Raw genomic sequence first — 19,497 nt, 5'->3', positions numbered from 1 at the left:
CCCTTCATGCGTTGACAATACTATGGGCAAAACAAGCCATATCTTTGATCATTTCAAAATAGTTGAAATTGCCGATCTACAAACTCAAAACTCAGTTGATTGGAGAAGATTCTGGCGATAGCACAAAAACAAATTGCGAGTATCTAAAAGAATCCAGGCGATTGTGACGAGGCCTACCTGGGCCTCGGCCTCCTCCCCCGCCCTCCCGTAGCGACGATAGGCTCCGCGTGCGCGCCAGGTTGCCGTGGCTGCCTCCCAGGCGGTCGGCGACGTCCAGGGTGTTGCTCCGTCGCCGGTCGGCCTTCCGCTCGCCCATCAGGCTGGCGCGGAGCGAGTTGCTGCGGGCGTGGCCGTACTGGGCATAGTTGAACAGACCCCCGCTGCTCAGGTTTATCTGTCCCGTGCTTTTCCTGTTGGCTGCAAACTTAGCGCCCAATAGGTCGTGGCTACCGGTCCTGCAATACAAACGTTTTATTAGGATTTTTTTGGTGAATAATAGGTTAAACTGCACTAAACCTTTGTTAACCCTTTATTTTCCCGCATGAGAACTAAATATCTGTAAAATCTCTATAAGGCAGTAGTACTTGTGTGTCCTTGGTGTCCTAACTGACACCAGCCGTTAAAATGTCTCCATGCAGACCACCTCCAGTTAACACACTCTCCCGTACAGACTGGTTAACCTAACATTGTATTCTTCAAAATAAGTTCTGGATTGCAGCTATAAGCACAGCTCACTAGTTAGTAGCTGCTTAAAACTGGAAGATTATAAAATATGTCTCTGTGGCTTATGAAGAGACTTACTGTGCTAAGGCAGTGAGGAGGTCATAGTTCTTGACGGTGTCTGCCAGTGTGTCGATGCCTGACTCCAGGGTCAACAACAGTTCAATAACAAAACCCTGAGGAGAGAGAGAGAGAGAGTCATGTTATCAGACACACACACACACACACTGACCCTCACAAGGCTCCTAACACAACTGATGCATTGCTTTACTCTCCATCCAGGTCAAAGAGGCACCTGAACAGAAAGCTTTCATAGACACACAAGCAGCACTAGGGTGTAATGTTCTTCTGACCTGAGCCTCCTCTCCGGGGTCTCCTACGGTCTCCACCAGGCGTGAGAGGACGTCAGACAGCGTGGTGGCTGTCAGGGGCTGCTTGAGAGCCCTGAAGATCTGGAAGGAGCGTCCGGCGTAGTGGCGAGACGAGCACGACAGAGCTGTCTGGAGGGATACTTCACTCAGCAGGGACTCTAGCTGGAAGCCTGACGGGAAGGAAGCATAACATCCGTTAGGGTGACTGATAACACTTTCATTTCACCATTGGCCTGATGAAAGAATGTTTAACCCATTTAGGCCTGACGTCGAAAAAAAAAACAAGTCTTCTGAAAGAATATATATTCAACGATTTGTGCCGCATTTTCACGATTTTTCAGACCTACAAGCTCGTAGCGCGCCACTCGGTGGCGCGCTATGAGCTTGTAGATCTGCTATTTTTCAATAGCTAAAGTATAACAAAATGCTTAGTCAAAACACCAAAAGGGGTTCCCGACCAGGATGGATTAAAAAGACGAGAGCGTGAGTGAGTTATTCTTAGCCCTTTGAATCGGAATCGAATCGTCAGGTACCTAGAGGTTTGAATGGAATCGTCAGGTACCTAGAGGTTTCCGTACTGACCTGCCGGTGACTGTTTAAACACAGTCACTACATGTCGGAGGAAGACACTGAGCTGATCGGCGCTCTTGATGTTGGGGTTCTTGGGAGAGACGTCCTCGTGGTTCCACAGCGGGCCGCGCTTCCTACACCAGACAAACACACACACACACACACAACCCGTGTTAGGAAGGGAGACTGCCAGACACACGTCACCACCACCACCACCACCTCCGTATGACTTCATCACGGCAGTCAAATCAAAACCATGTGTGTATTAACATGTCAAAAGTCAAAACCACACAAAACAAAGCCATGCGATAATATGACAATACCAGATCCGTTCAGACATAGCTGTGAGCATGAAAGCAAACACACAAGTGGGATGAAGAAATTAGTCATAGTAACAAGGATGATGATGAACACTGTCACTGACACAACAATATGTTAAGGCTCATTCATAGTCTGGATTTTCGGTGGTGAGGTGACCACCAAACTACAACATGTCGTCACGAGCCGCGGTGAAGAGCAAACCACCAGCCCTTCTCTCTGTTTTTACTCACCACCGCTCAACGTTATTTCAGCTCCGGTGGTCACCTCAACACCGAAAATCCAGACTATGAATAAGCCTTCAGTCCCAGGCATGGTTATTATAGGAAACTGAAACTAAGAATAAGTTAATAATAAATCTGAAAACTAAATCCAAAATAAAATGAATGCAAAACAAACTAAGGCAAACTAAAACTAAAAAGCATTGCAACAAAATCATCATTTGAGTTTTTCCACCCCCATCATATCTGATGTCATGCATTATTTTCTTTCATTCTACCATTTTAGCTTCTGTAAAGACAAGACATCGCCAAAATCTCTGAAAAACCAGAACTAGCCAATTCCTAATACCAAAACTAAACCTTCTCATACATTGTAAAACGAACTAAACTGAAGTCAACTGCTCTCAGTGGTGTTGTGTGCCACGTTCTCTCTCACCTGGAGGTGACAAACTTGATGAGGGCTTTGACCTTCTCATCGGTGATGTCCACCTCGCTGAGGAGGGTGGGGCTGAGGTGGGACAGGGCCGTAGCCCCCGTCCCCAGGCTGATGCTGGAGGAGGTGGAGCTGGAGCTCAGACCCGAGTCCGTCATGGGCGATGGCTGATGCTCGTGATGCGGCGTGAAGTCCTGCACTCCTGTATGGGGGAGGAAAACACATGGGTCACACCTGCACACCAACCGTAGAATTAACACTCAGGACTTCATACAGAGAAATAGTATGCATGGATTATATTAACCACTTAAGCCCAGTATACAGTACTTCGTTGTATGACAAATAGCAAAAATACAACTCACAACATGTCGCAATGTGTTTTGAGCTTGTAGAACTGCAATTCTTGCAATTAAATAAATTATAATAATTTTGAAATTCTTTGAATTTTTCAAAAATGTTTGAAAATGTTCCCCTATAATGACATGACCAAAACCAGGGCCTAAGTGCACTCAGCGAGAGAACTGACTTTTGCTGCCACCTAGTGATCTTGCGATGCAATTACAAAAACAGTAAACTTGAAATTCCTCAGCAGCTACTGGAGCCTGACCTGTGAGGTTGAACTCGGGGGTGACGGGCTTCACGGTCAGGACTCGGGGGTCGTTGTACTCCCTGTTGCGGAGCAGCACCGTAGCCAGGGACTGGACACTGCTGTTTGCTCCCTGAACAACCAGCAGGTGGAGCAGCAGGCGTTTGCAGTGCTCATAGACCTCTGGATGCTGGTGATCAAACCCTGGAGGGAGAACACACAGATCAGTCACCATGACAGGTCCAATACAACTCCAACGTGTTGCTTACGCACTAAGGAATTAAACCACAAGAGGCCGTGGTTCACCATGGATTTGAGCTAAAACAGTTACCAAACTGACAACATGAAAAAAAAGATTTAAGTTACAATCTCACTACAAGAATGATTTCTACAAGAAAGTAATCGCCTCCACAAACATGGAAGTTGCTGTGTAAATGCATGGAAGTTTTTTCAGTATCTGCCTTGATCTTTAAATCCCCAACAGGACCGCTCTCCTTAAAGTTATGTAGATAGAATAATATATCTATGGACAATATTGTAAGCAAAATGTTGGCGGAGTCACACTGATGCAGGTGTGAATTAGGTGTGAATTTATGTATTATATATGAGGCTAGTATTTGGACGCAGCCAATGAGAATCGCCATTGGTAGTGATTACCATTTAGTTAATTTACTCGGGCACTATTTACTTAGCTTGATGGTATGGGAACTCATTGCAGGGAGCGGAACTCATCATGACTATGCAGAGAGTGGTGTTTGTGTTTACCTATAAATATGGCGTGCAACAGGGGGTGTTTACCTATAAATATGGCGTGCAACAGGAGGCGTTTACCTATAAATATGGTGTGCAACAGGAGGCGTTTACCTATAAATATGGCGTGCAACAGGAGGCGTTTACCTATAAATATGGCGTGCAACAGGAGGCGTTTACCTATAAATATGGCGTGCAACAGGAGGCGTTTACCTATAAATATGGCGTGCAACAGGAGGCGTGTACCTATAAATATGGCGTGCAACAGGGGGTGTTTACCTATAAATATGGCGTGCAACAGGGGGTGTTTACCTATAAATATGGCGTGCAACAGGGGGTGTTTACCTATAAATATGGCGTGCAGCAGGAGGTGCAGGTAGGCGTTCCACTCCACTTTGACCCCGTGATCCACAATGAGGTCCGTTAGAAGGATGACAGCGATGTTACATCTGGAAAACAGAGAACAAAGCATGAATTGACAGCAGGATGCTGCAGTTATGGGACAGTGAGATGTGAGGTTACGGGTGTTGTGTGTTAGAGACACATAACTGAGCCTCTAGTCTTCACGGGTCCTGAACAAAGCTAATACAATACAGACACACAACTAAAAATACAATACATTTAAAATTAAACAAAATACACAAATAACAGTTACATACTTGGCAGGATATCTCTTCATATATTTTGTAATGGATTGTAGACAATGTTTTTGTGTGTGTGTGTGTGTTTCGTACCTGTGGAGGGTAAAAGCGTGTGCGTGTGTGTGACTGTGCGTGCGTGTGTGGGGGGTACCTGTGGAGGGTAAAAGCGGGTGTGTGCGACTGTGCGTGCGTGTGTGGGGGGTACCTGTGGAGGGTAAAAGCGGGTGTGTGCGACTGTGCGTGCGTGTGTGGGGGGTACCTGTGGAGGGTAAAAGCGGGTGTGTGCGACTGTGCGTGCGTGTGGGGTACCTGTGGAGGGTAAAAGCGTGTGTGCGCGCGTGTGTGTGCGACTGTGTGTGCGTGCGTGTGTGGGGGGTACCTGTGCAGGGGGACAGCAGGGGTGTTGGTCTCAGGCAGGTAGTCCACCAGAGGAGCCCAGCAGCCTCCAGTAGGAGGGAAGGGCAGAGGCTCGGGCCGGTTGTGGTCCATCACCTTCAGACGCCAGTTGGCGTACAGAGGCATGGAGTCACCTGGAAAACACACACACACACACGTTATTATCACCTGTGTGTGTGTGTGTGTGTGTGTGTGTGTGTGTGTGTGTGTGTATATATATAAAATGGGCTGTCCAGGCAAAACAGATATTTTATTGTGATTATCATGCAAAGTCATATCTCCTTGTATATAAAGTATAATACCCATCTAGAATGGTTTGATTCTGTTCACATCTAAGAGGATGAGATGAGATATAGGATATATCAATAAAGACTGGAAATGTCAGCTAAAATGGGTTTAACGTGGTTAAAGTGTGTGTTCGTACTCTTCTCCTCCTCATAGGAGCCTCCAGAGCTGCTGCTGTATCTGGACTCCAGACGGTGGTGCTGTCGGTTCAGGTTGCTGTTCAGACCACTGTAGATGTCCAGGTGGGTGTAACTGCACACAGAAACATGGATATGGATATCGTCTGTTACTTTTCACGATATGGGGGGGGGGGGAAACAGTGGATCCAATGGATCCAATGTTGTAATTTAGTCACAAGCTCTTTTTAATACTTTTCATTGGTTCAATATTTATTAAACCCACAGACACAATATAATAGCAAATTAGTAACAACATTTTTATAGTAGAAATAGTAGCAACATCTTTGCTACTATCATGTGACACCGACTGTAGTGTGAAATATGGAATGGAGATACTGAGAAACAAGGTTTCAGCCCGACAGCAACAATATGACAAAAAAAAAAAGAAAAAAAGAAAGAGAACAAATTTCCAATTTACAGTAACTTGAATTTAAAGTGACCTCATGACTCCTGATGCTTCGAAAGATTTATTTTTCATGTAATGTAATGTCAGCTGCGTGAGTTATGGCTGCAAATTAAATCAGTGAGTAAAATGTCGCTCTAGTGGAATTATCACCCAATTATAATTTAAAAGCCACCTTTATTCCAATGTAAGAGCATCAGAATACAACACAAACAAAGTAACTGCATGTGAACAGCACGTTTTTATGGCAGATAAAGGCAAGCTGGCACCAGCCTTAAAGAGTGTTTTTTTTTGTACCTGTCCTCCATATTGGGGTCTTTGATCTTGCTGTGGTCGTGATGACCCTCATCACGTGATGGCACCATGGTATTGCTGCTGGAGGTTGTTCCTGAGAGGACAGACGAGAAAATGCTCTGTCACCACCACGGAGGAATCATTGTGTATCATTTCTGACAGCGTGCAAGGTTGCACCATCTCATACTAAATTGAAACGCAGCCAGTGTAAATGACTTGTAAGTAAAGAATGACATTACTAAAATAATATAATTCAGGCCTTTAGCAGGCACTTATCGAAAGCAGTTTACAAGTGCAAAATCGGGAATAAGTGGAGTAAGCATGAGCTCTTATCAGTAAACAATGTAAATAATCACAGAGATAACAGTGTAGTGTCTCAGAGAAACTAGGATACCAGGTAAACAACAAACCAAGCATCTGTCTCAACAACATGCTATATAAATCATTCTTAACATTTGTGGTAGAGACAAACAAATCTATGAAACAAAAAAAAGTGAACAAGATATGTCTGCATAGTGGACTAGCATCAAGGGGTGTCAAGAAGGGGTATAGGGAGAGTGCAGTGCTAGGAGTTGAGGAAGTGAGTCTGAAGAATTCAGTCTCACAGGTCAGGCTCCAGTAGCTGACAGCAGCTCCATTATAGCTGCTCTGGAATAACTGCAAGTGAGTCGGCAGTTCTGACTGCAATGGGAAGGATAGTCCACAGTTTGGGAGCCAGGAGGGAGAAGAGTCTAGGACACTGTTTCCCAAACAGTGGGTCGGGACTCATTTGTGGGTCACGGACATAATTCTTTTCATGGATTAATTTTGTAGTATTAGTGAAAATAGTCAATCTGCTATTTTCACTAGTTTGGGTACCTACTACCACGGAGATTTCCCTTTTGGGTCACGGGCTAAAAAGTTTGGGAACCACTAGTCTAAGAGGATATGTGGAGCGTTTTATGGAAGAGACGTACAGACGTAATGTTGGATCATGCCTCAAAAGTATGGAGGTTGCCAGTGTTTTGTACTCCGAGTAGGCAGCAATCAATGAAGGAAGCAGAAAAGGTGGAGGAAATCTGGCAGCATGGTCAGTACCTGAGGTGACTGAGGGGATCTTATAGCTGGAGGTGATACGATAGTAGGGAGGGTTGTCCATGTGAGTGACGGCTGAGCTCACAGGGTCCGTCAGCTCCAGCTCACACATCAACTCCTCCAACAGCTGCATAGTCTTATCTCTGCCCAGGTACACCACCACTCGCTTTATCTGACGATAAACAAAACACAAAACTCGTTATAATAGGGTGATATGGAACTGTTAGTGATCATACGGTATATAGGCCTATTTACATGCCCCGATCAAGGTGATACACCGACAAATGGGTGTTGCTGGTTCTGCATTGCTACATGTCTGCAATTAAAATACTTCCAAGACATCACTGCCTTGCAAGCTTTGCAGCCACTTGCAGAAGACTTCTCTTACTTGGTTTGCTTTGGAATAGACTGAGAAAACTGGAAAATAACATTTTGCTGATTATTTTTGGTGGCAGGGGAACGCATTGGAGGCTGCCAAATATGTAATATGCACATTGTTGGCACTCTAAACTGAAACGCTTAATTAGATCTTTGTTAGTCACATTTGCTATTGTTGGTAAAGAGAAGTAAGAATTAGATCCATGTCGAGTTTGGCCAAATTTCCCTTGAGTGCAGCCCAATTAACAGAGCTGGATTTCTGTATTCCATTACTATCCATAATGTGCATGTCTTTAGTAATGCCAAAATCTCACTGTATATTTAGAATAGTCCTAATACCATAACAACAAATACAAACTTTTAACCAACTTATTTCCATAACCCATGCATGTAAATTAAAGTCACTGTATATTTGGGGCAATGGCTGTAAACACACTGTAACTTACATAGGGCAGAAGGCTGGGGTCACTGTTGACGCCCGACATGCTGATGAGAAAGTGCAAGATGATCTTGAGGTTCTTTGGCCAGCTGTCTGCCAACGTGGTCCACACGTTCTCTATCTCCGACCAGGCAAACTCATCCCCGTACTAGTAGGGGAAACACACACCGCACATTTAATGTCATGCATATTTACATTTCCTTTTTTTCCCCTTTTTCTCTAAACCCTCACCCCTACCAACCACTCACATGCATGCACGGACACACACCATAACTGTTACCAATAGTACTGAGCAATGAATGAAGCTGTAAATAGTATTTAGGTTCAAAATCGGCAAAGTGTTCTTCCCTGGATCCACATGCTTCAATGCATAATTGTCTCCTAAATCTCTAGGACCTGCTTTTCACACACATCCAGTCGTACACCCTCTCACGTTGAGTAGGCACTTTATTTGAGTAGGTACAGTAAGAAATTATATAATGACACATTGTAGCCAGCAGCCTTCTACCTGGACCAATCTAGGCACGCAACACACTCTTTCATTGTGAGTATGGATGATTTACTCACATTGAGAAGGCAGGCAATGCATCATGTTTTCCTTATAGTACCCCCCACCCCCCCTTTCAATACAGTAAATTACAATCGTAACGATTTAAAGTGTATTTATTCTGTAGATCAATAAACTGCAATAAAGTGCAAAGGTTATTGTTAAAGTTTTTTTCTCAGTTCACCTTGGCGGTCATGAACATGAGGTTGTTGAGCACCATGGTGGTGGCGTGTGGCGATCCCCAGCCCTCGCCGCGAAGCCACCGTCGACTGTTCATCATCATCATGTCACGCTCATGTGCGTCCTCCTCGTCGCCCGCCGACTCCTCGCCGCGCCGTGGCGGCGGCTTGAAGTCCACCAGCTCCACGTTGTTCATCCAGGGCAGGAGGTAGTGCAGCATCACCTGCCGACCGCCAGGGTGAGCCGTCTGGATGCGCTGGCTCACCTCTGTGGTTGAATGACAAACCAGGAAGGAAGCAAGTCAGGGCCATGGCCAAATTTGAACACCCAATTTCGGCTCGACTGTCCATGTTTTCTTAATATATATATTTTTTGTAGCAGGGCCGGAGAGCAAATGAGGTTTCCATCTCAGTACAGGGCCATGTGACCACATGACCATTACTACATTAATGGTAGCAATATACGCATGTAATTTTCAAATGTAGCATTATGTACTGAAAGATAGGATCAATTCTATTCTAATTTCTATATCCTCGTTGCGTATCTTTTTAAAGGTATGAGAACTGTTTTAGACAAGTGTATAGTTGTGTGTGAGACCTGAGAAGATGGGTAAGGTGAGTTCGGGGTATGTCCTGGCCAGTTCCTCAGACAGCTGGTAGTAGGACACAGAGTAGAGGTGTGGCAGGGGTGAGGGTGGTGTCAGAATCCCATCTGCCCTCTGGATCTCCAGTTTGTGGGCATAACGGAAGAGCTTGGGCTCCAAGATCTAGATTACACACAGCAACAAAATGTGAATAAGATCTAAAAATGGCAACCTTCTGCATTTCATTGTTATGTTATGTGATAGTGTTTAAATGGGTTGCATTGATGTGACTATTCTAATATAAGTTTCTCCCCTACACACGGATGGGGTTTCTTCCTAAACCCAGTGCTGCTTTTGTCTATATCCGGTGATGTTTTTTAAGGCAAATATAAAAAAAAATTATACTGACATAAATCCAAGGGGGTTACTTGTTATAACTATGTTTATAGAATAATTCGAACTGTAGTTTAAGACAGAAAACGTGCAGTGCAACGCAGTTACACTCTGCCCAATGAACGACACGCTGTGGTCGACACAATGCGACTGACCTGCAGCAGCTGCATGGCAACTTCATAGATATCCCTGGATGAGTCGGCCGCCTTGAACAGGATGAGGTTCAGCAGCACCACAGTGTCAAACTGGTAATCCCTGGAGGAGAGGACAGATCACAGCCAGTCAAATGCCAAGATGTCGCAGTAGGTCCCAGTGTGATGCACGCACTAGAGACTGACGCAGGAGTGGATTTTCACTCCCGTTCCATCCCACTCCCAGAGAACAAATCCCATCCCGTCCAAATCCCGGGCCAGAGTAAAAAAAACTCCTCCCGTCCCAATCCTGATAGAATGACTCCAGATCCCATCCCGCTCCTATTCAAAATTACTCGCACGCTTTGTCTAGTTTTCATGCAGTTTTAAGATATGGCACCAGGAACAGTTAATCTGTGATAATATAATGAGGCGAATTGATGTGATTCCCGCTCCCATTGACTTCATGCCCGTCCCAATCCCGGGATTAATTGTAATCCCAATCCCACCTCCAGTACCTGTTGTGAAAGACGTTGGCGATGGCTCTGAAGCAGCCGGCGGCCACGCGCCGGGAGCCCGTGTAGCAGCGGTCCACGGCCCAGAACATGAGGTTGCTCTGGTCTGGGTTCAGCTCCAACAGCAGCATCACGGCCTCACAGCCCAGCTGGTGCACCTAGAGGACGGGACCGCACAGGAGCTTGTTGGTAACACACAATACACCACAAGACAACCAACATGATCCGGTGCTGCTAATCAGTAACACACATACTGTACACCAAAGCACAACAAACGTTACCTCCTGTAACATTCACTGACAGGTTACTTTCAACATGTTGTGCTGTATTTGTTTTCCATTTACTCCAATCTACTATCTTCTCCTATCTACTATCAGTCAGAGGTAAATTGACCCCAGGAGTTTACTGTGTACTTAAACATTCAACTCCTAATAAAATAATAATAATCAAGGTCAAATTTGAGAAACCTGTCTGACAACATAGCCTATTTTAGACCGGGTGGCTGGGCCTGTATTCAATACACAGGCTGCAATCAGTGCATTCCTGGTAGGCTTATGGACGACAACTTATTTTGTGCCATGCACCAGGAAGCAGCATTTACACATCACACTCCAGAGTGCTACTGTAGGGCAGATAGTAGAGTACCTCCAAGCAAAGGCCTCTTACCTTCCTGTCCTGGGAGTCCAGGATGTTGTCCAGCCACTTGTAAAGGTACCCGTCAGAGGAGAGGCCCACGTTGTCTGCCACCGGTCCACAACACAACACTGCAGACATAGCCTGGAAGAGACACAGTCAGTCAGTTAACACTACAGACATGGTAGAAGTACTGGAAATTGTAAATACTCAAGTAAAGTACAAATGCTGACTAAATGCTTCGATACAATTGGGTACCAAAATAATGCCATGTCAATCAGTACCAAATGTCAATATCTAAAGCCTAATTTATGCTCCACAGTCACGTGCCAGAAATAACTGATATAAAAGCTAAAAAGAAATCCCATTGCTAGACGTTCTTTTAACAGTGCATGCAGGAAAGGTACTGTTACAGTACGTTAGGCTCAGAGGTGGAGCTCAGGTGAGTGTGTTGTCGTTCTATATAAAGGCTAGGTCTACAGTGTACATTGCATATGTTTTAGGAGATCGCAAAAGTATCACTTTATTTTATCAGGATCGATGCTAATACAGTGCATGATATACACTATGCAAAAAGCCATCGCTACCAGGATCGGCAACACGATGAATTTGGCGAAACACGTACATTTAAGAACACTACGTTGCTCCGTGTTTGAATGACAAGACGATGTTGCTATAGGAGTAGTTGGAGTAGTTGCAGTACTGCAGCAAAAAGATGACATTTCCATTTAACTGGAGCTTCTCACTGTACTGTATTATATTCTATAGGAAATGATTAATAATAGTTAAACGTAAAATGTTACCTTTTGTTTAAAAACAGGCAATTCGTTTTTAATGGCAATGCTTGCCAGTGACGCAGCAACTCAAATTTTTTTTACAATTGTCGGCTATAATGACATGCCCACAATAGGGGTAGTTAAAAAAACGGTACCTTGAGAGCACAGTATTGGTGGCGGTTTATCTGCATGTTGCGGTCGCTGTAGCGGTCCAGGGGGGTGAACATGATGCTGAAGGGTCCGGCCCAGTGGCTGAACAACATGAACAGACTGTGTCTCAGGGACTGTTGGGGGAAGATGGTCCTCCGCTGATGCACTGAAACAAAACCACCACATACAGGACATGTGAGAGTCACTTTACTATTTAGGCATTTAGCAGAGGCCATTAAACCAGAGCAACTCACAGTAAGCAAGAACACCACAAGGTAATAATACAGTAAGCAACAGCACCACATGGTAATCATCAAATGCATAAAAATAGTCACAGGATCATAAGCAAGCTAAGAACCTAACCTAACCTAACCTAAGTATACACTATAGAAGGCTATGTCTACATAATATTCTATCTACTACTACATATTTTAGCCGTTGCATACGCCTGCAAGGTCGTCGTGGCTAGGGCAAGGGCTACGGCAAGTGCTGCAGGCTAAGGTGGAGTCTTCAGAGGTGGGTTTTCAGACTACGGCGGAGGTTTGGGAGTGAGTCTGCAGTTCTGATTGCAATGGGGAGTTCATTCCATAGTTTGGGAGCCAGAAGGGAGAAGAGTCTGGGACGTGTGGAGCCAGTGAGGGTTCTGCCAGCCTCCCTGCGTTAGCTGAGCGAGCAGGGGGGGGATCATACTTTGGGGGTGCTATACCTTTGGGTGCTTTGTAGACCAACATCAGTGTTGTGTACTCTGTGCGGGCAATCCCCATATTTTACATACAAATAGGAACAGATAAGTGAGAAAGGATAAATATGTAGCGCCACAGAAAAATGTGGTGCATTTCCTAGACTGAGATTAATCACATAAACCATATTAATCACAACGATGAACACTATAGGCTTGGCTACAGAGGACAGGGGCCTATAAAGGACAGAGGCCTATAAACAGAGGCCTATAAATGACACAGATGGGGTGTAACGACTATGAACTACAAATCTTGGCCAAAGAAAAGTAAAAGAAAAGAGCTAGCATCCAACACAGCTCACTGTACAAGAATGGAGTGAGACAAACAGACATGGATGGATGAGACAGACGTACCTGGAACATTCTGAATGATATTGGCCACCAGGGCACTGAAGTGACAGCGGATGTCCCTCAGCGTGTCAGAGTCCTTGTCGTTCTCGGCCTCCAGCAGCTGTCGGGTCAGATCAACGTACTCCAAGAGGCTACTGTTCAGGGAGTGGCTCTCCCCATCCAGACCTCCACTGGCTCTGCATCCACACACCACCACAGACAAACAACACGGTAAACAACGGCAGCCTCGCCAAAACAAAATTGCTATAGATTCTAATGCGCTATTTATACACCTCCGTACACTGACATTGCACGCCGGAAAAATAGCAGATCAACAAGCTTGAAGATCTGCTATTTCGAATGAGGTATACTGTACAGTTGGAGGCCATCGATATTGTCCTTTTCTTTTTGCTGAGGTTTGCGTGATCTGCGCAAAAGGACAGTTAACCCATTTTGGGCGGGAACCCCTTTTGGTGTTTTAAACATTATGTTATAATTTAGCTATTGAAAAATAGCAGATCTACAAGCTCATAGCGCGCCACCGAGCTTGTAGGTCTGCTATTTTTGAAAAATCGTGAAAATATTTATTTCAGAAAACTGGAGGATTTAGAAGGATTTTTAAAAGTTTTGAGGTCAGGCCTAAATGGGTCAAATGATAAGGGACAATATCGGTGGCACCCAACTGTACATCAATCAAAGAATGGTAAGAGGCATATTTTGTGCTGGTTTCACCACGTACATCTGGCTGACGACTCCAGCGTCGGCCAGTAGCTCAAATATCCGGACCAGCTGGACCCTGAGGATGTCACGTCGCCTGCGTCGCTTCATGTTCTGCAAACGGACCAATGGTTGGGTGGTTGTTTTAGGACATGCAAACTGACCAACATGCCAACATGCAGAACAGCAAGACTAGAACCTGAGGGATGATTGAAGCGGTCCTCACCTCAGGTCTTCTCTCCAAAGCTTCTTTTATGATGGGGTTCAGCTCCTCGATCAACTCTCTGGAAGACAAATTAACAACATGTCACACTGCATTTTAGTTCATATAGAATTTAAGGAATAATAAAAAAAAAAAAGGTTTCTATTAATTACTCTTCATTTTACTTATTGTAAAATACATTGGGTGTAAACAGTCTCAGGCATGAAATAGAAGAGCAGATGTGTACTCCTCATTTGTGCATGACTGCATGATTGTTTGAAATAGTTGTGTTCCAGCAAAAATGTTTTGAATGCAATGCATTTATATATTTTTTAACTTAATCTGTGTTTTTGGACCCTTCATTCACCATGAAGGAATTCAACAAAAATAAAAGATTCAAAACTTCACAGGGTGAGAAATTGATGTAGATCATGTATTTTTGTCACGCAAGTTAAAATCCAGCATGTGTTTAGTTAGTCTCGGAGCAGTGTTTACCTGAAGGCCACGGGGTTGGTCCTGCCAAGCCCCAGGACTAGAGACTCTGTGATGTCCATGCATTCAGAGCGCATCATGGGAACCACGTGTTTGAACAGGGATGAGGGGGACGGAGTGCCAACAATCTACATACAACACACACACATCCAGAAGGTGGATATAACTCAAAAGTCAAAATGTTCATTAGATTATTTTCCTTAAGGTCTTGACACACTGAAAGCAGCCATTGTTCTCCACGGCTAAAGTGGACGTTTGTTTTCATTTATTTGACCATTCTATTCACACAAGTCTGTTTTTAAATAAAATAGACGATTTGATTTGCGTGACACTTTTGAGTGTGCCAGGGCCTTTACACTGGAGAAATATATGTGTCTATATATCATGTTAAAATATAATTCATTCTTAAAGCCTACTTAACAACAAAGTGATAAAACCTTAAGGTTGATGCTGTCGTTTGCTGCCACACACGGCACTGACCTTCGAGTCGTAACAGTAGCCGCTGTCCGGCGTGGACGCCAGCGTCTCAGGCGGGGAGCAGCGGACGGAGCCCGAGGTGGAGGAGGAGGAGGAGGAGGGGGAGGTGGAGGAGCTGGCGGAGCTGCAGCAGAGGATCAGGTAGTTCCTCCACAGACCCACATAGGAGTCACTGTTGCTGCTCAGGCTGTTCAGCTTCTTGGCGTTGATGGGGCTGCTGCAGGGAGGAACGGAGAGGTTAATGACATGTCTGAAGCAGGAAATGAGACTCAAGTGGTTACGACATTTCCTGGAATGTATATCTTAATGGCAATACGATAGGCAAGTGATTGGGTTTCGACACACCCTGATCAGCGAGTCCCCGGTTTGATTCCGGACCAGAGGGACCATTTGCTGAATGTCATCTGCCTAATCTCTCCCCACATTTCCTGTCTCTCTACTACAGTATATCTCTGTGAATACAGGCATAAACATTCCCCCGAAAAATTACTTTAAAAAAGGAAATTAAGTGACAACAGAAGTAAACTTGGGGGACAAACTACAAACCCTGTCGACAAACAACATCCCTTGTTCTTTGTCATAGTAGTAGTAGTAGTAATAATACACTCCTTTGGGACAATTATTGTCAAAGTTAATTTGCACATACGTGACATTTGTCTTCTGTATTTAACCCATCCCTAACTATTAGGAGCAGTGGATGTCATTAATACAGCACCCACTTAGGGGTTAAGTGCCTTGCTCAGGGACACTTCCACACATAGGCTGGGCAGACAAGTGGGCAAACAGGTGGCCGATTAGCAGAAGGCCTCTCCCATTATCCTAAGAGATGGTGTGTGTGTGTGTGTGTGTAGGCCTATATATATATATATATATATATATAAAGGTTGGCCTTTGACGTTTACAAGCCAAAACGTAATCATGTCTTCAGGGCAGCCTACTGATCATTCCCTCCATATTTCTTGAGAATCTGACGTTCCGCTCTCTCAGACACACAGACAGAGACCAATTACAATTCCCTGCCAGGCATGGCTGCAGACACTAGGGTAACAATACTTTATAAGGACTGAAAAAGCATTGGTGCAACACATGGAAGTATGTAGTCAGAGTAGCATCACTGTGTAATTGTGTATTAGGCATAGTGAAACTTGTCATAGCATGATATTACATGGTACAACAGTGAGTAGTCTGATACTTTAATATATCTGCAGTACATGCAACACAATATTTCCCCATCAATGTAATCACTCCTGCGTCATAGTCTGCACATGTGATTGGTAAAACTTCACACCTGCTGGCCATTTTTTCATCAACCTCAAAGTTGAAAAGTCTAGGTCAAAATGACAATCTGTCATATATGAGGCGTGAAGAGATACATAACAAGAGCAAGACATCTTGGTTTGCACCCCCAGGTAGATTTGTTTTAAAGGTCTTCATACAATAGCAGTTATAAAGTGACTTTTAACTATGTATCAATTACGGTCATCGGTGGAACCAATGTAAAACATATACCACTTAGCCAAGCTCACAACGCATTGTGACACGCTACGAGTTAGTAGATCTGTTAATGTCTCTATTTTGGAAATGTATTGCCTATAATGGACTAGAATAGGGACTAGAATAGGGACACCAGGTTGAAAGTGTGACCTGCAGGCATCCTGCAATTTATCCTCTCAAAAATATGAAGGAAGCTCAGTTGAGTCAAGTCTAGTCAATGGACGTGGGCTGCAGTGACATAATCCACAAGATGGTGGCATTAACGGCGTGTGGGCACATTCAGACAGAGACAGATAGGATGACATCACCCACAGTCTGCAACCACAGTCATTCCAGCTAAGTGCACGGGCCAAAGATCTGCTGCTAAACCTCTTGCACAAAGAGTCTACACATAAAGCAACATCTCCCAGCTGGGTCATATTTCAGGAGCGGCAGCTCTTAGAGGTTTATGACAAAGTGTTGGTCAATCTGAATCATGCCAAAATGATGCTAAATGTTTTGTATCACCGCTACTAAAGGGATCTGTTCTACAACAAGACATCGTAGTACACTAAAGTGTGTGGTGTTGTTTACTGTCCAAATAAGGGTGGCTGTATTCCACCCTAATTCAGGCTAACCTACACATTTAAGATTTCCTCACGTGTCATAGTGCATGACATGACGTGTATTTGGCCCAATCCTTTTTTCTCTCTAAACCAAACCTCTTCACTGAACATCTACAAGCTCACAATGCATTGCTTGCAGATTTGCTGTTTTAGCCGAATGTTCACCAATTATGACATGCAAAGAATAAGGATTCCTGTTGAAGACCCCTGCACTAGACACACCGCTAGTGTTGTATAGTACATCGTTGCAGTTACCTCTTTCCATCGGGAGAGGGAGACGACAGACATAAAACGTAAGGATTGCAGCTTTAAAAATCGAGTGAAGTTGTTAAAACATTTAAAGGGCTGCGGCAACCTGTCACCTCTGTGCCAAGTGACCTATTTTAAGGGCAGAGCAATTGGCAAACAGGATCTAAAAGCTCTGTTAGGGAACGTCTTAAAGACACTAGGCGACATGATCATTTCCTGAGACCCTAAAACATATACAAAAGCACTGGTGGAATGAACACACACACACACACACACACACACACACGCGCGTGCAGAGCGGACATACTTGATGTCAACTTGTGGCGACAGCAGCTGCAGGCGGGTGTAGGCGAACATCCAGGCGTAGTTGACGGCGGTGGGGCAGTGCTTGGGCAGGTGCTCCTGCCGCAGGTAGCTGGACAGGCTGATGACCCAGGGGTCCTGGCCCTGCGTGACGTGGGCGAACACCCAGATGTGCGAGGGGCTCACCACGTCGAACTGGTGGCTGATGGGAGACGAGCTCCACTCCGCCAGGGTCTGCAGGTCGATTCCGCCGGGGCAGTACAGCAGGTTGGTCTGTGGGGGTGGAGGGTTAGAGGGCAGAGGAGTGAGGCCCATGTTGTCTGCATGGTTCTCAGACTGTTTCACGTCAAGGACCCCCAAGTTGATACACATTAGTGGCCGAGCACCATTAGAAAAGATTTTTGAGCCGGAGACAATTAATGTGTAAAAGTTCTTCAATAATAGCAGATCTAACCTGATCAGCTATTTTAATATTTAAAATAGCCAAAGAGTGTAATAGGGCCTAACTGTTTAAACTGTTCCTCATTATGCTAGGGACCCCCTGGAACCTCCTCAAAGACCCCTCGGAGTCTGCGGACTCCACTTTGAGAACCACTTCTGTAGTGCGCGCACTGTGTGTGTGTGTGTGTGTGTGTGTGTGTGTGTGTGTGTGTGTGTGTGTGTGTGTGTGTGTGTGTGCGTGCGTGTGTGTGCTTTTACCTGGTCAGCTCCTGTGAGATGAATGAAGCTCTCCAGCACCGATGCACTTAATCTGTCCATGACGTCAATGGCCAACTCCTCATCCCCCTGGAAGATGGACAGACAGGCATTAAGTACACATTGCAAGAGACTACACAGAGGTGATTTAAAAGTGTTAGAGGTAGGGTAAGTGATAATTCGTTTTTTGCTAAAAGGTTAAAGCACTTCTGATAGTAATCATTGCTGTATAGTGTTTGTTCAGTAACAGGGGTCTCCCCGTCTCTCCAGCCATTTAATAAACAGAACATACATCTTCAGGTGGTCAATCTTCAACACATTACATTTTATAATGTGCAATTTGTCTGCTCAGTTCTTTGTGCCATCACTTCCAGTTCCACTAAAAGTGGTATCCTGACCAAAAATGCATTTTCTGTTTAATCAAGAGCTGGAGAGACAAATGAACAAACAGAATATGAATTGAACACTTATTTTAACAACACCAACAACAACAAGACTTACCCTACATTTCTGTCATTTGTCAGGGTGTGAGATTGAAAAAGGTCAGAAAAAGTACTGTTACAAATACAACAATGTTACCATGAAAAAAAAATATATATATGCATACAGTATATATTCACAATTAAACCTGACACAGCTATAAAAAAGAGAGCGAGAAATAGAGGATGTAGATGTGGTTGTGTTTACCTTGGCGAGGCCCAGCGCTGTGTGCAGGGCGCGGACCTCTTTGAGCACGTTGACGGCCAGCCTGCGGGTGGCGGGCCGGCAGCTGCACAGCACCACCAGCGCCAGGCCCTCCACCACGTGCAGCACGTTGAGCAGAGGGGTTCGCTCCAGGGACAGAGACGGGCCGCTGCCTGCAGGCGCCTGCTGGACACCAGAGCACAGACTTAACACATGGAGACCCACGAGACCACATGATGCTACAAAATGTCTTCTAAATCACGAGAGTTTACTGAAAAACCTATGGTTCTACTGTATATCAGTGGTGCTCAGATGTTATAATTATTATATGTGTGAGCTTATAAAGCTCACAACTTGTGAGCTTGTAGATTTGCTATTATCACTGAATGTTTGCTCCCAGAATAGGGACACTAGGGTTCAAGTGGCCAAGTAGTAAAACCTATTTGCCCAGTGATAAGAATAATACCATGTGTTACAGAGGCTATTTGTGCACAGGTGTGCCTTGATATTTTGACTTGCGCTTTGCTGTGCCTTGGGGCACAA

At 44.7% G+C, this 19,497-nt stretch overlaps 1 protein-coding gene across 7 annotated transcripts in view; it reads right to left on the bottom strand.

The window, feature by feature from the left end:
• The window catches only part of fryl (furry homolog, like), a 112,628-nt gene that overhangs the window by 27,197 nt on the left and 65,934 nt on the right, over nt 1-19,497 (bottom strand). For all 7 annotated transcript variants that reach the window (XM_079506691.1, XM_079506685.1, XM_079506686.1 and 4 more), the window contains 26 exons: nt 18,958-19,137; nt 18,274-18,360; nt 17,579-17,847; nt 14,927-15,140; nt 14,450-14,574; nt 13,979-14,036; nt 13,775-13,866; nt 13,060-13,232; nt 11,972-12,132; nt 11,074-11,184; nt 10,411-10,565; nt 9,917-10,016; nt 9,383-9,551; nt 8,790-9,052; nt 8,066-8,206; nt 7,245-7,413; nt 6,171-6,261; nt 5,431-5,543; nt 4,990-5,140; nt 4,315-4,418; nt 3,241-3,423; nt 2,637-2,835; nt 1,674-1,795; nt 1,074-1,261; nt 802-896; nt 178-455 (listed from right to left, as the gene is read on the bottom strand). In XM_079506691.1, coding sequence (XP_079362817.1) covers nt 178-455; nt 802-896; nt 1,074-1,261; nt 1,674-1,795; nt 2,637-2,835; nt 3,241-3,423; nt 4,315-4,418; nt 4,990-5,140; nt 5,431-5,543; nt 6,171-6,261; nt 7,245-7,413; nt 8,066-8,206; nt 8,790-9,052; nt 9,383-9,551; nt 9,917-10,016; nt 10,411-10,565; nt 11,074-11,184; nt 11,972-12,132; nt 13,060-13,232; nt 13,775-13,866; nt 13,979-14,036; nt 14,450-14,574; nt 14,927-15,140; nt 17,579-17,847; nt 18,274-18,360; nt 18,958-19,137 — 3,991 coding nt within the window. The remainder of the gene's footprint in view (nt 1-177; nt 456-801; nt 897-1,073; nt 1,262-1,673; nt 1,796-2,636; nt 2,836-3,240; nt 3,424-4,314; nt 4,419-4,989; nt 5,141-5,430; nt 5,544-6,170; nt 6,262-7,244; nt 7,414-8,065; nt 8,207-8,789; nt 9,053-9,382; nt 9,552-9,916; nt 10,017-10,410; nt 10,566-11,073; nt 11,185-11,971; nt 12,133-13,059; nt 13,233-13,774; nt 13,867-13,978; nt 14,037-14,449; nt 14,575-14,926; nt 15,141-17,578; nt 17,848-18,273; nt 18,361-18,957; nt 19,138-19,497) is intronic.

Source organism: Electrona antarctica (assembly GCF_951216825.1).
Source record: "Electrona antarctica genome assembly, chromosome: 7".
Lineage (NCBI taxonomy): Eukaryota > Metazoa > Chordata > Actinopteri > Myctophiformes > Myctophidae > Electrona > Electrona antarctica.
Note: the sequence above shows the minus strand (reverse complement) of the source record. Positions and strands in the feature narration are given on the sequence as shown.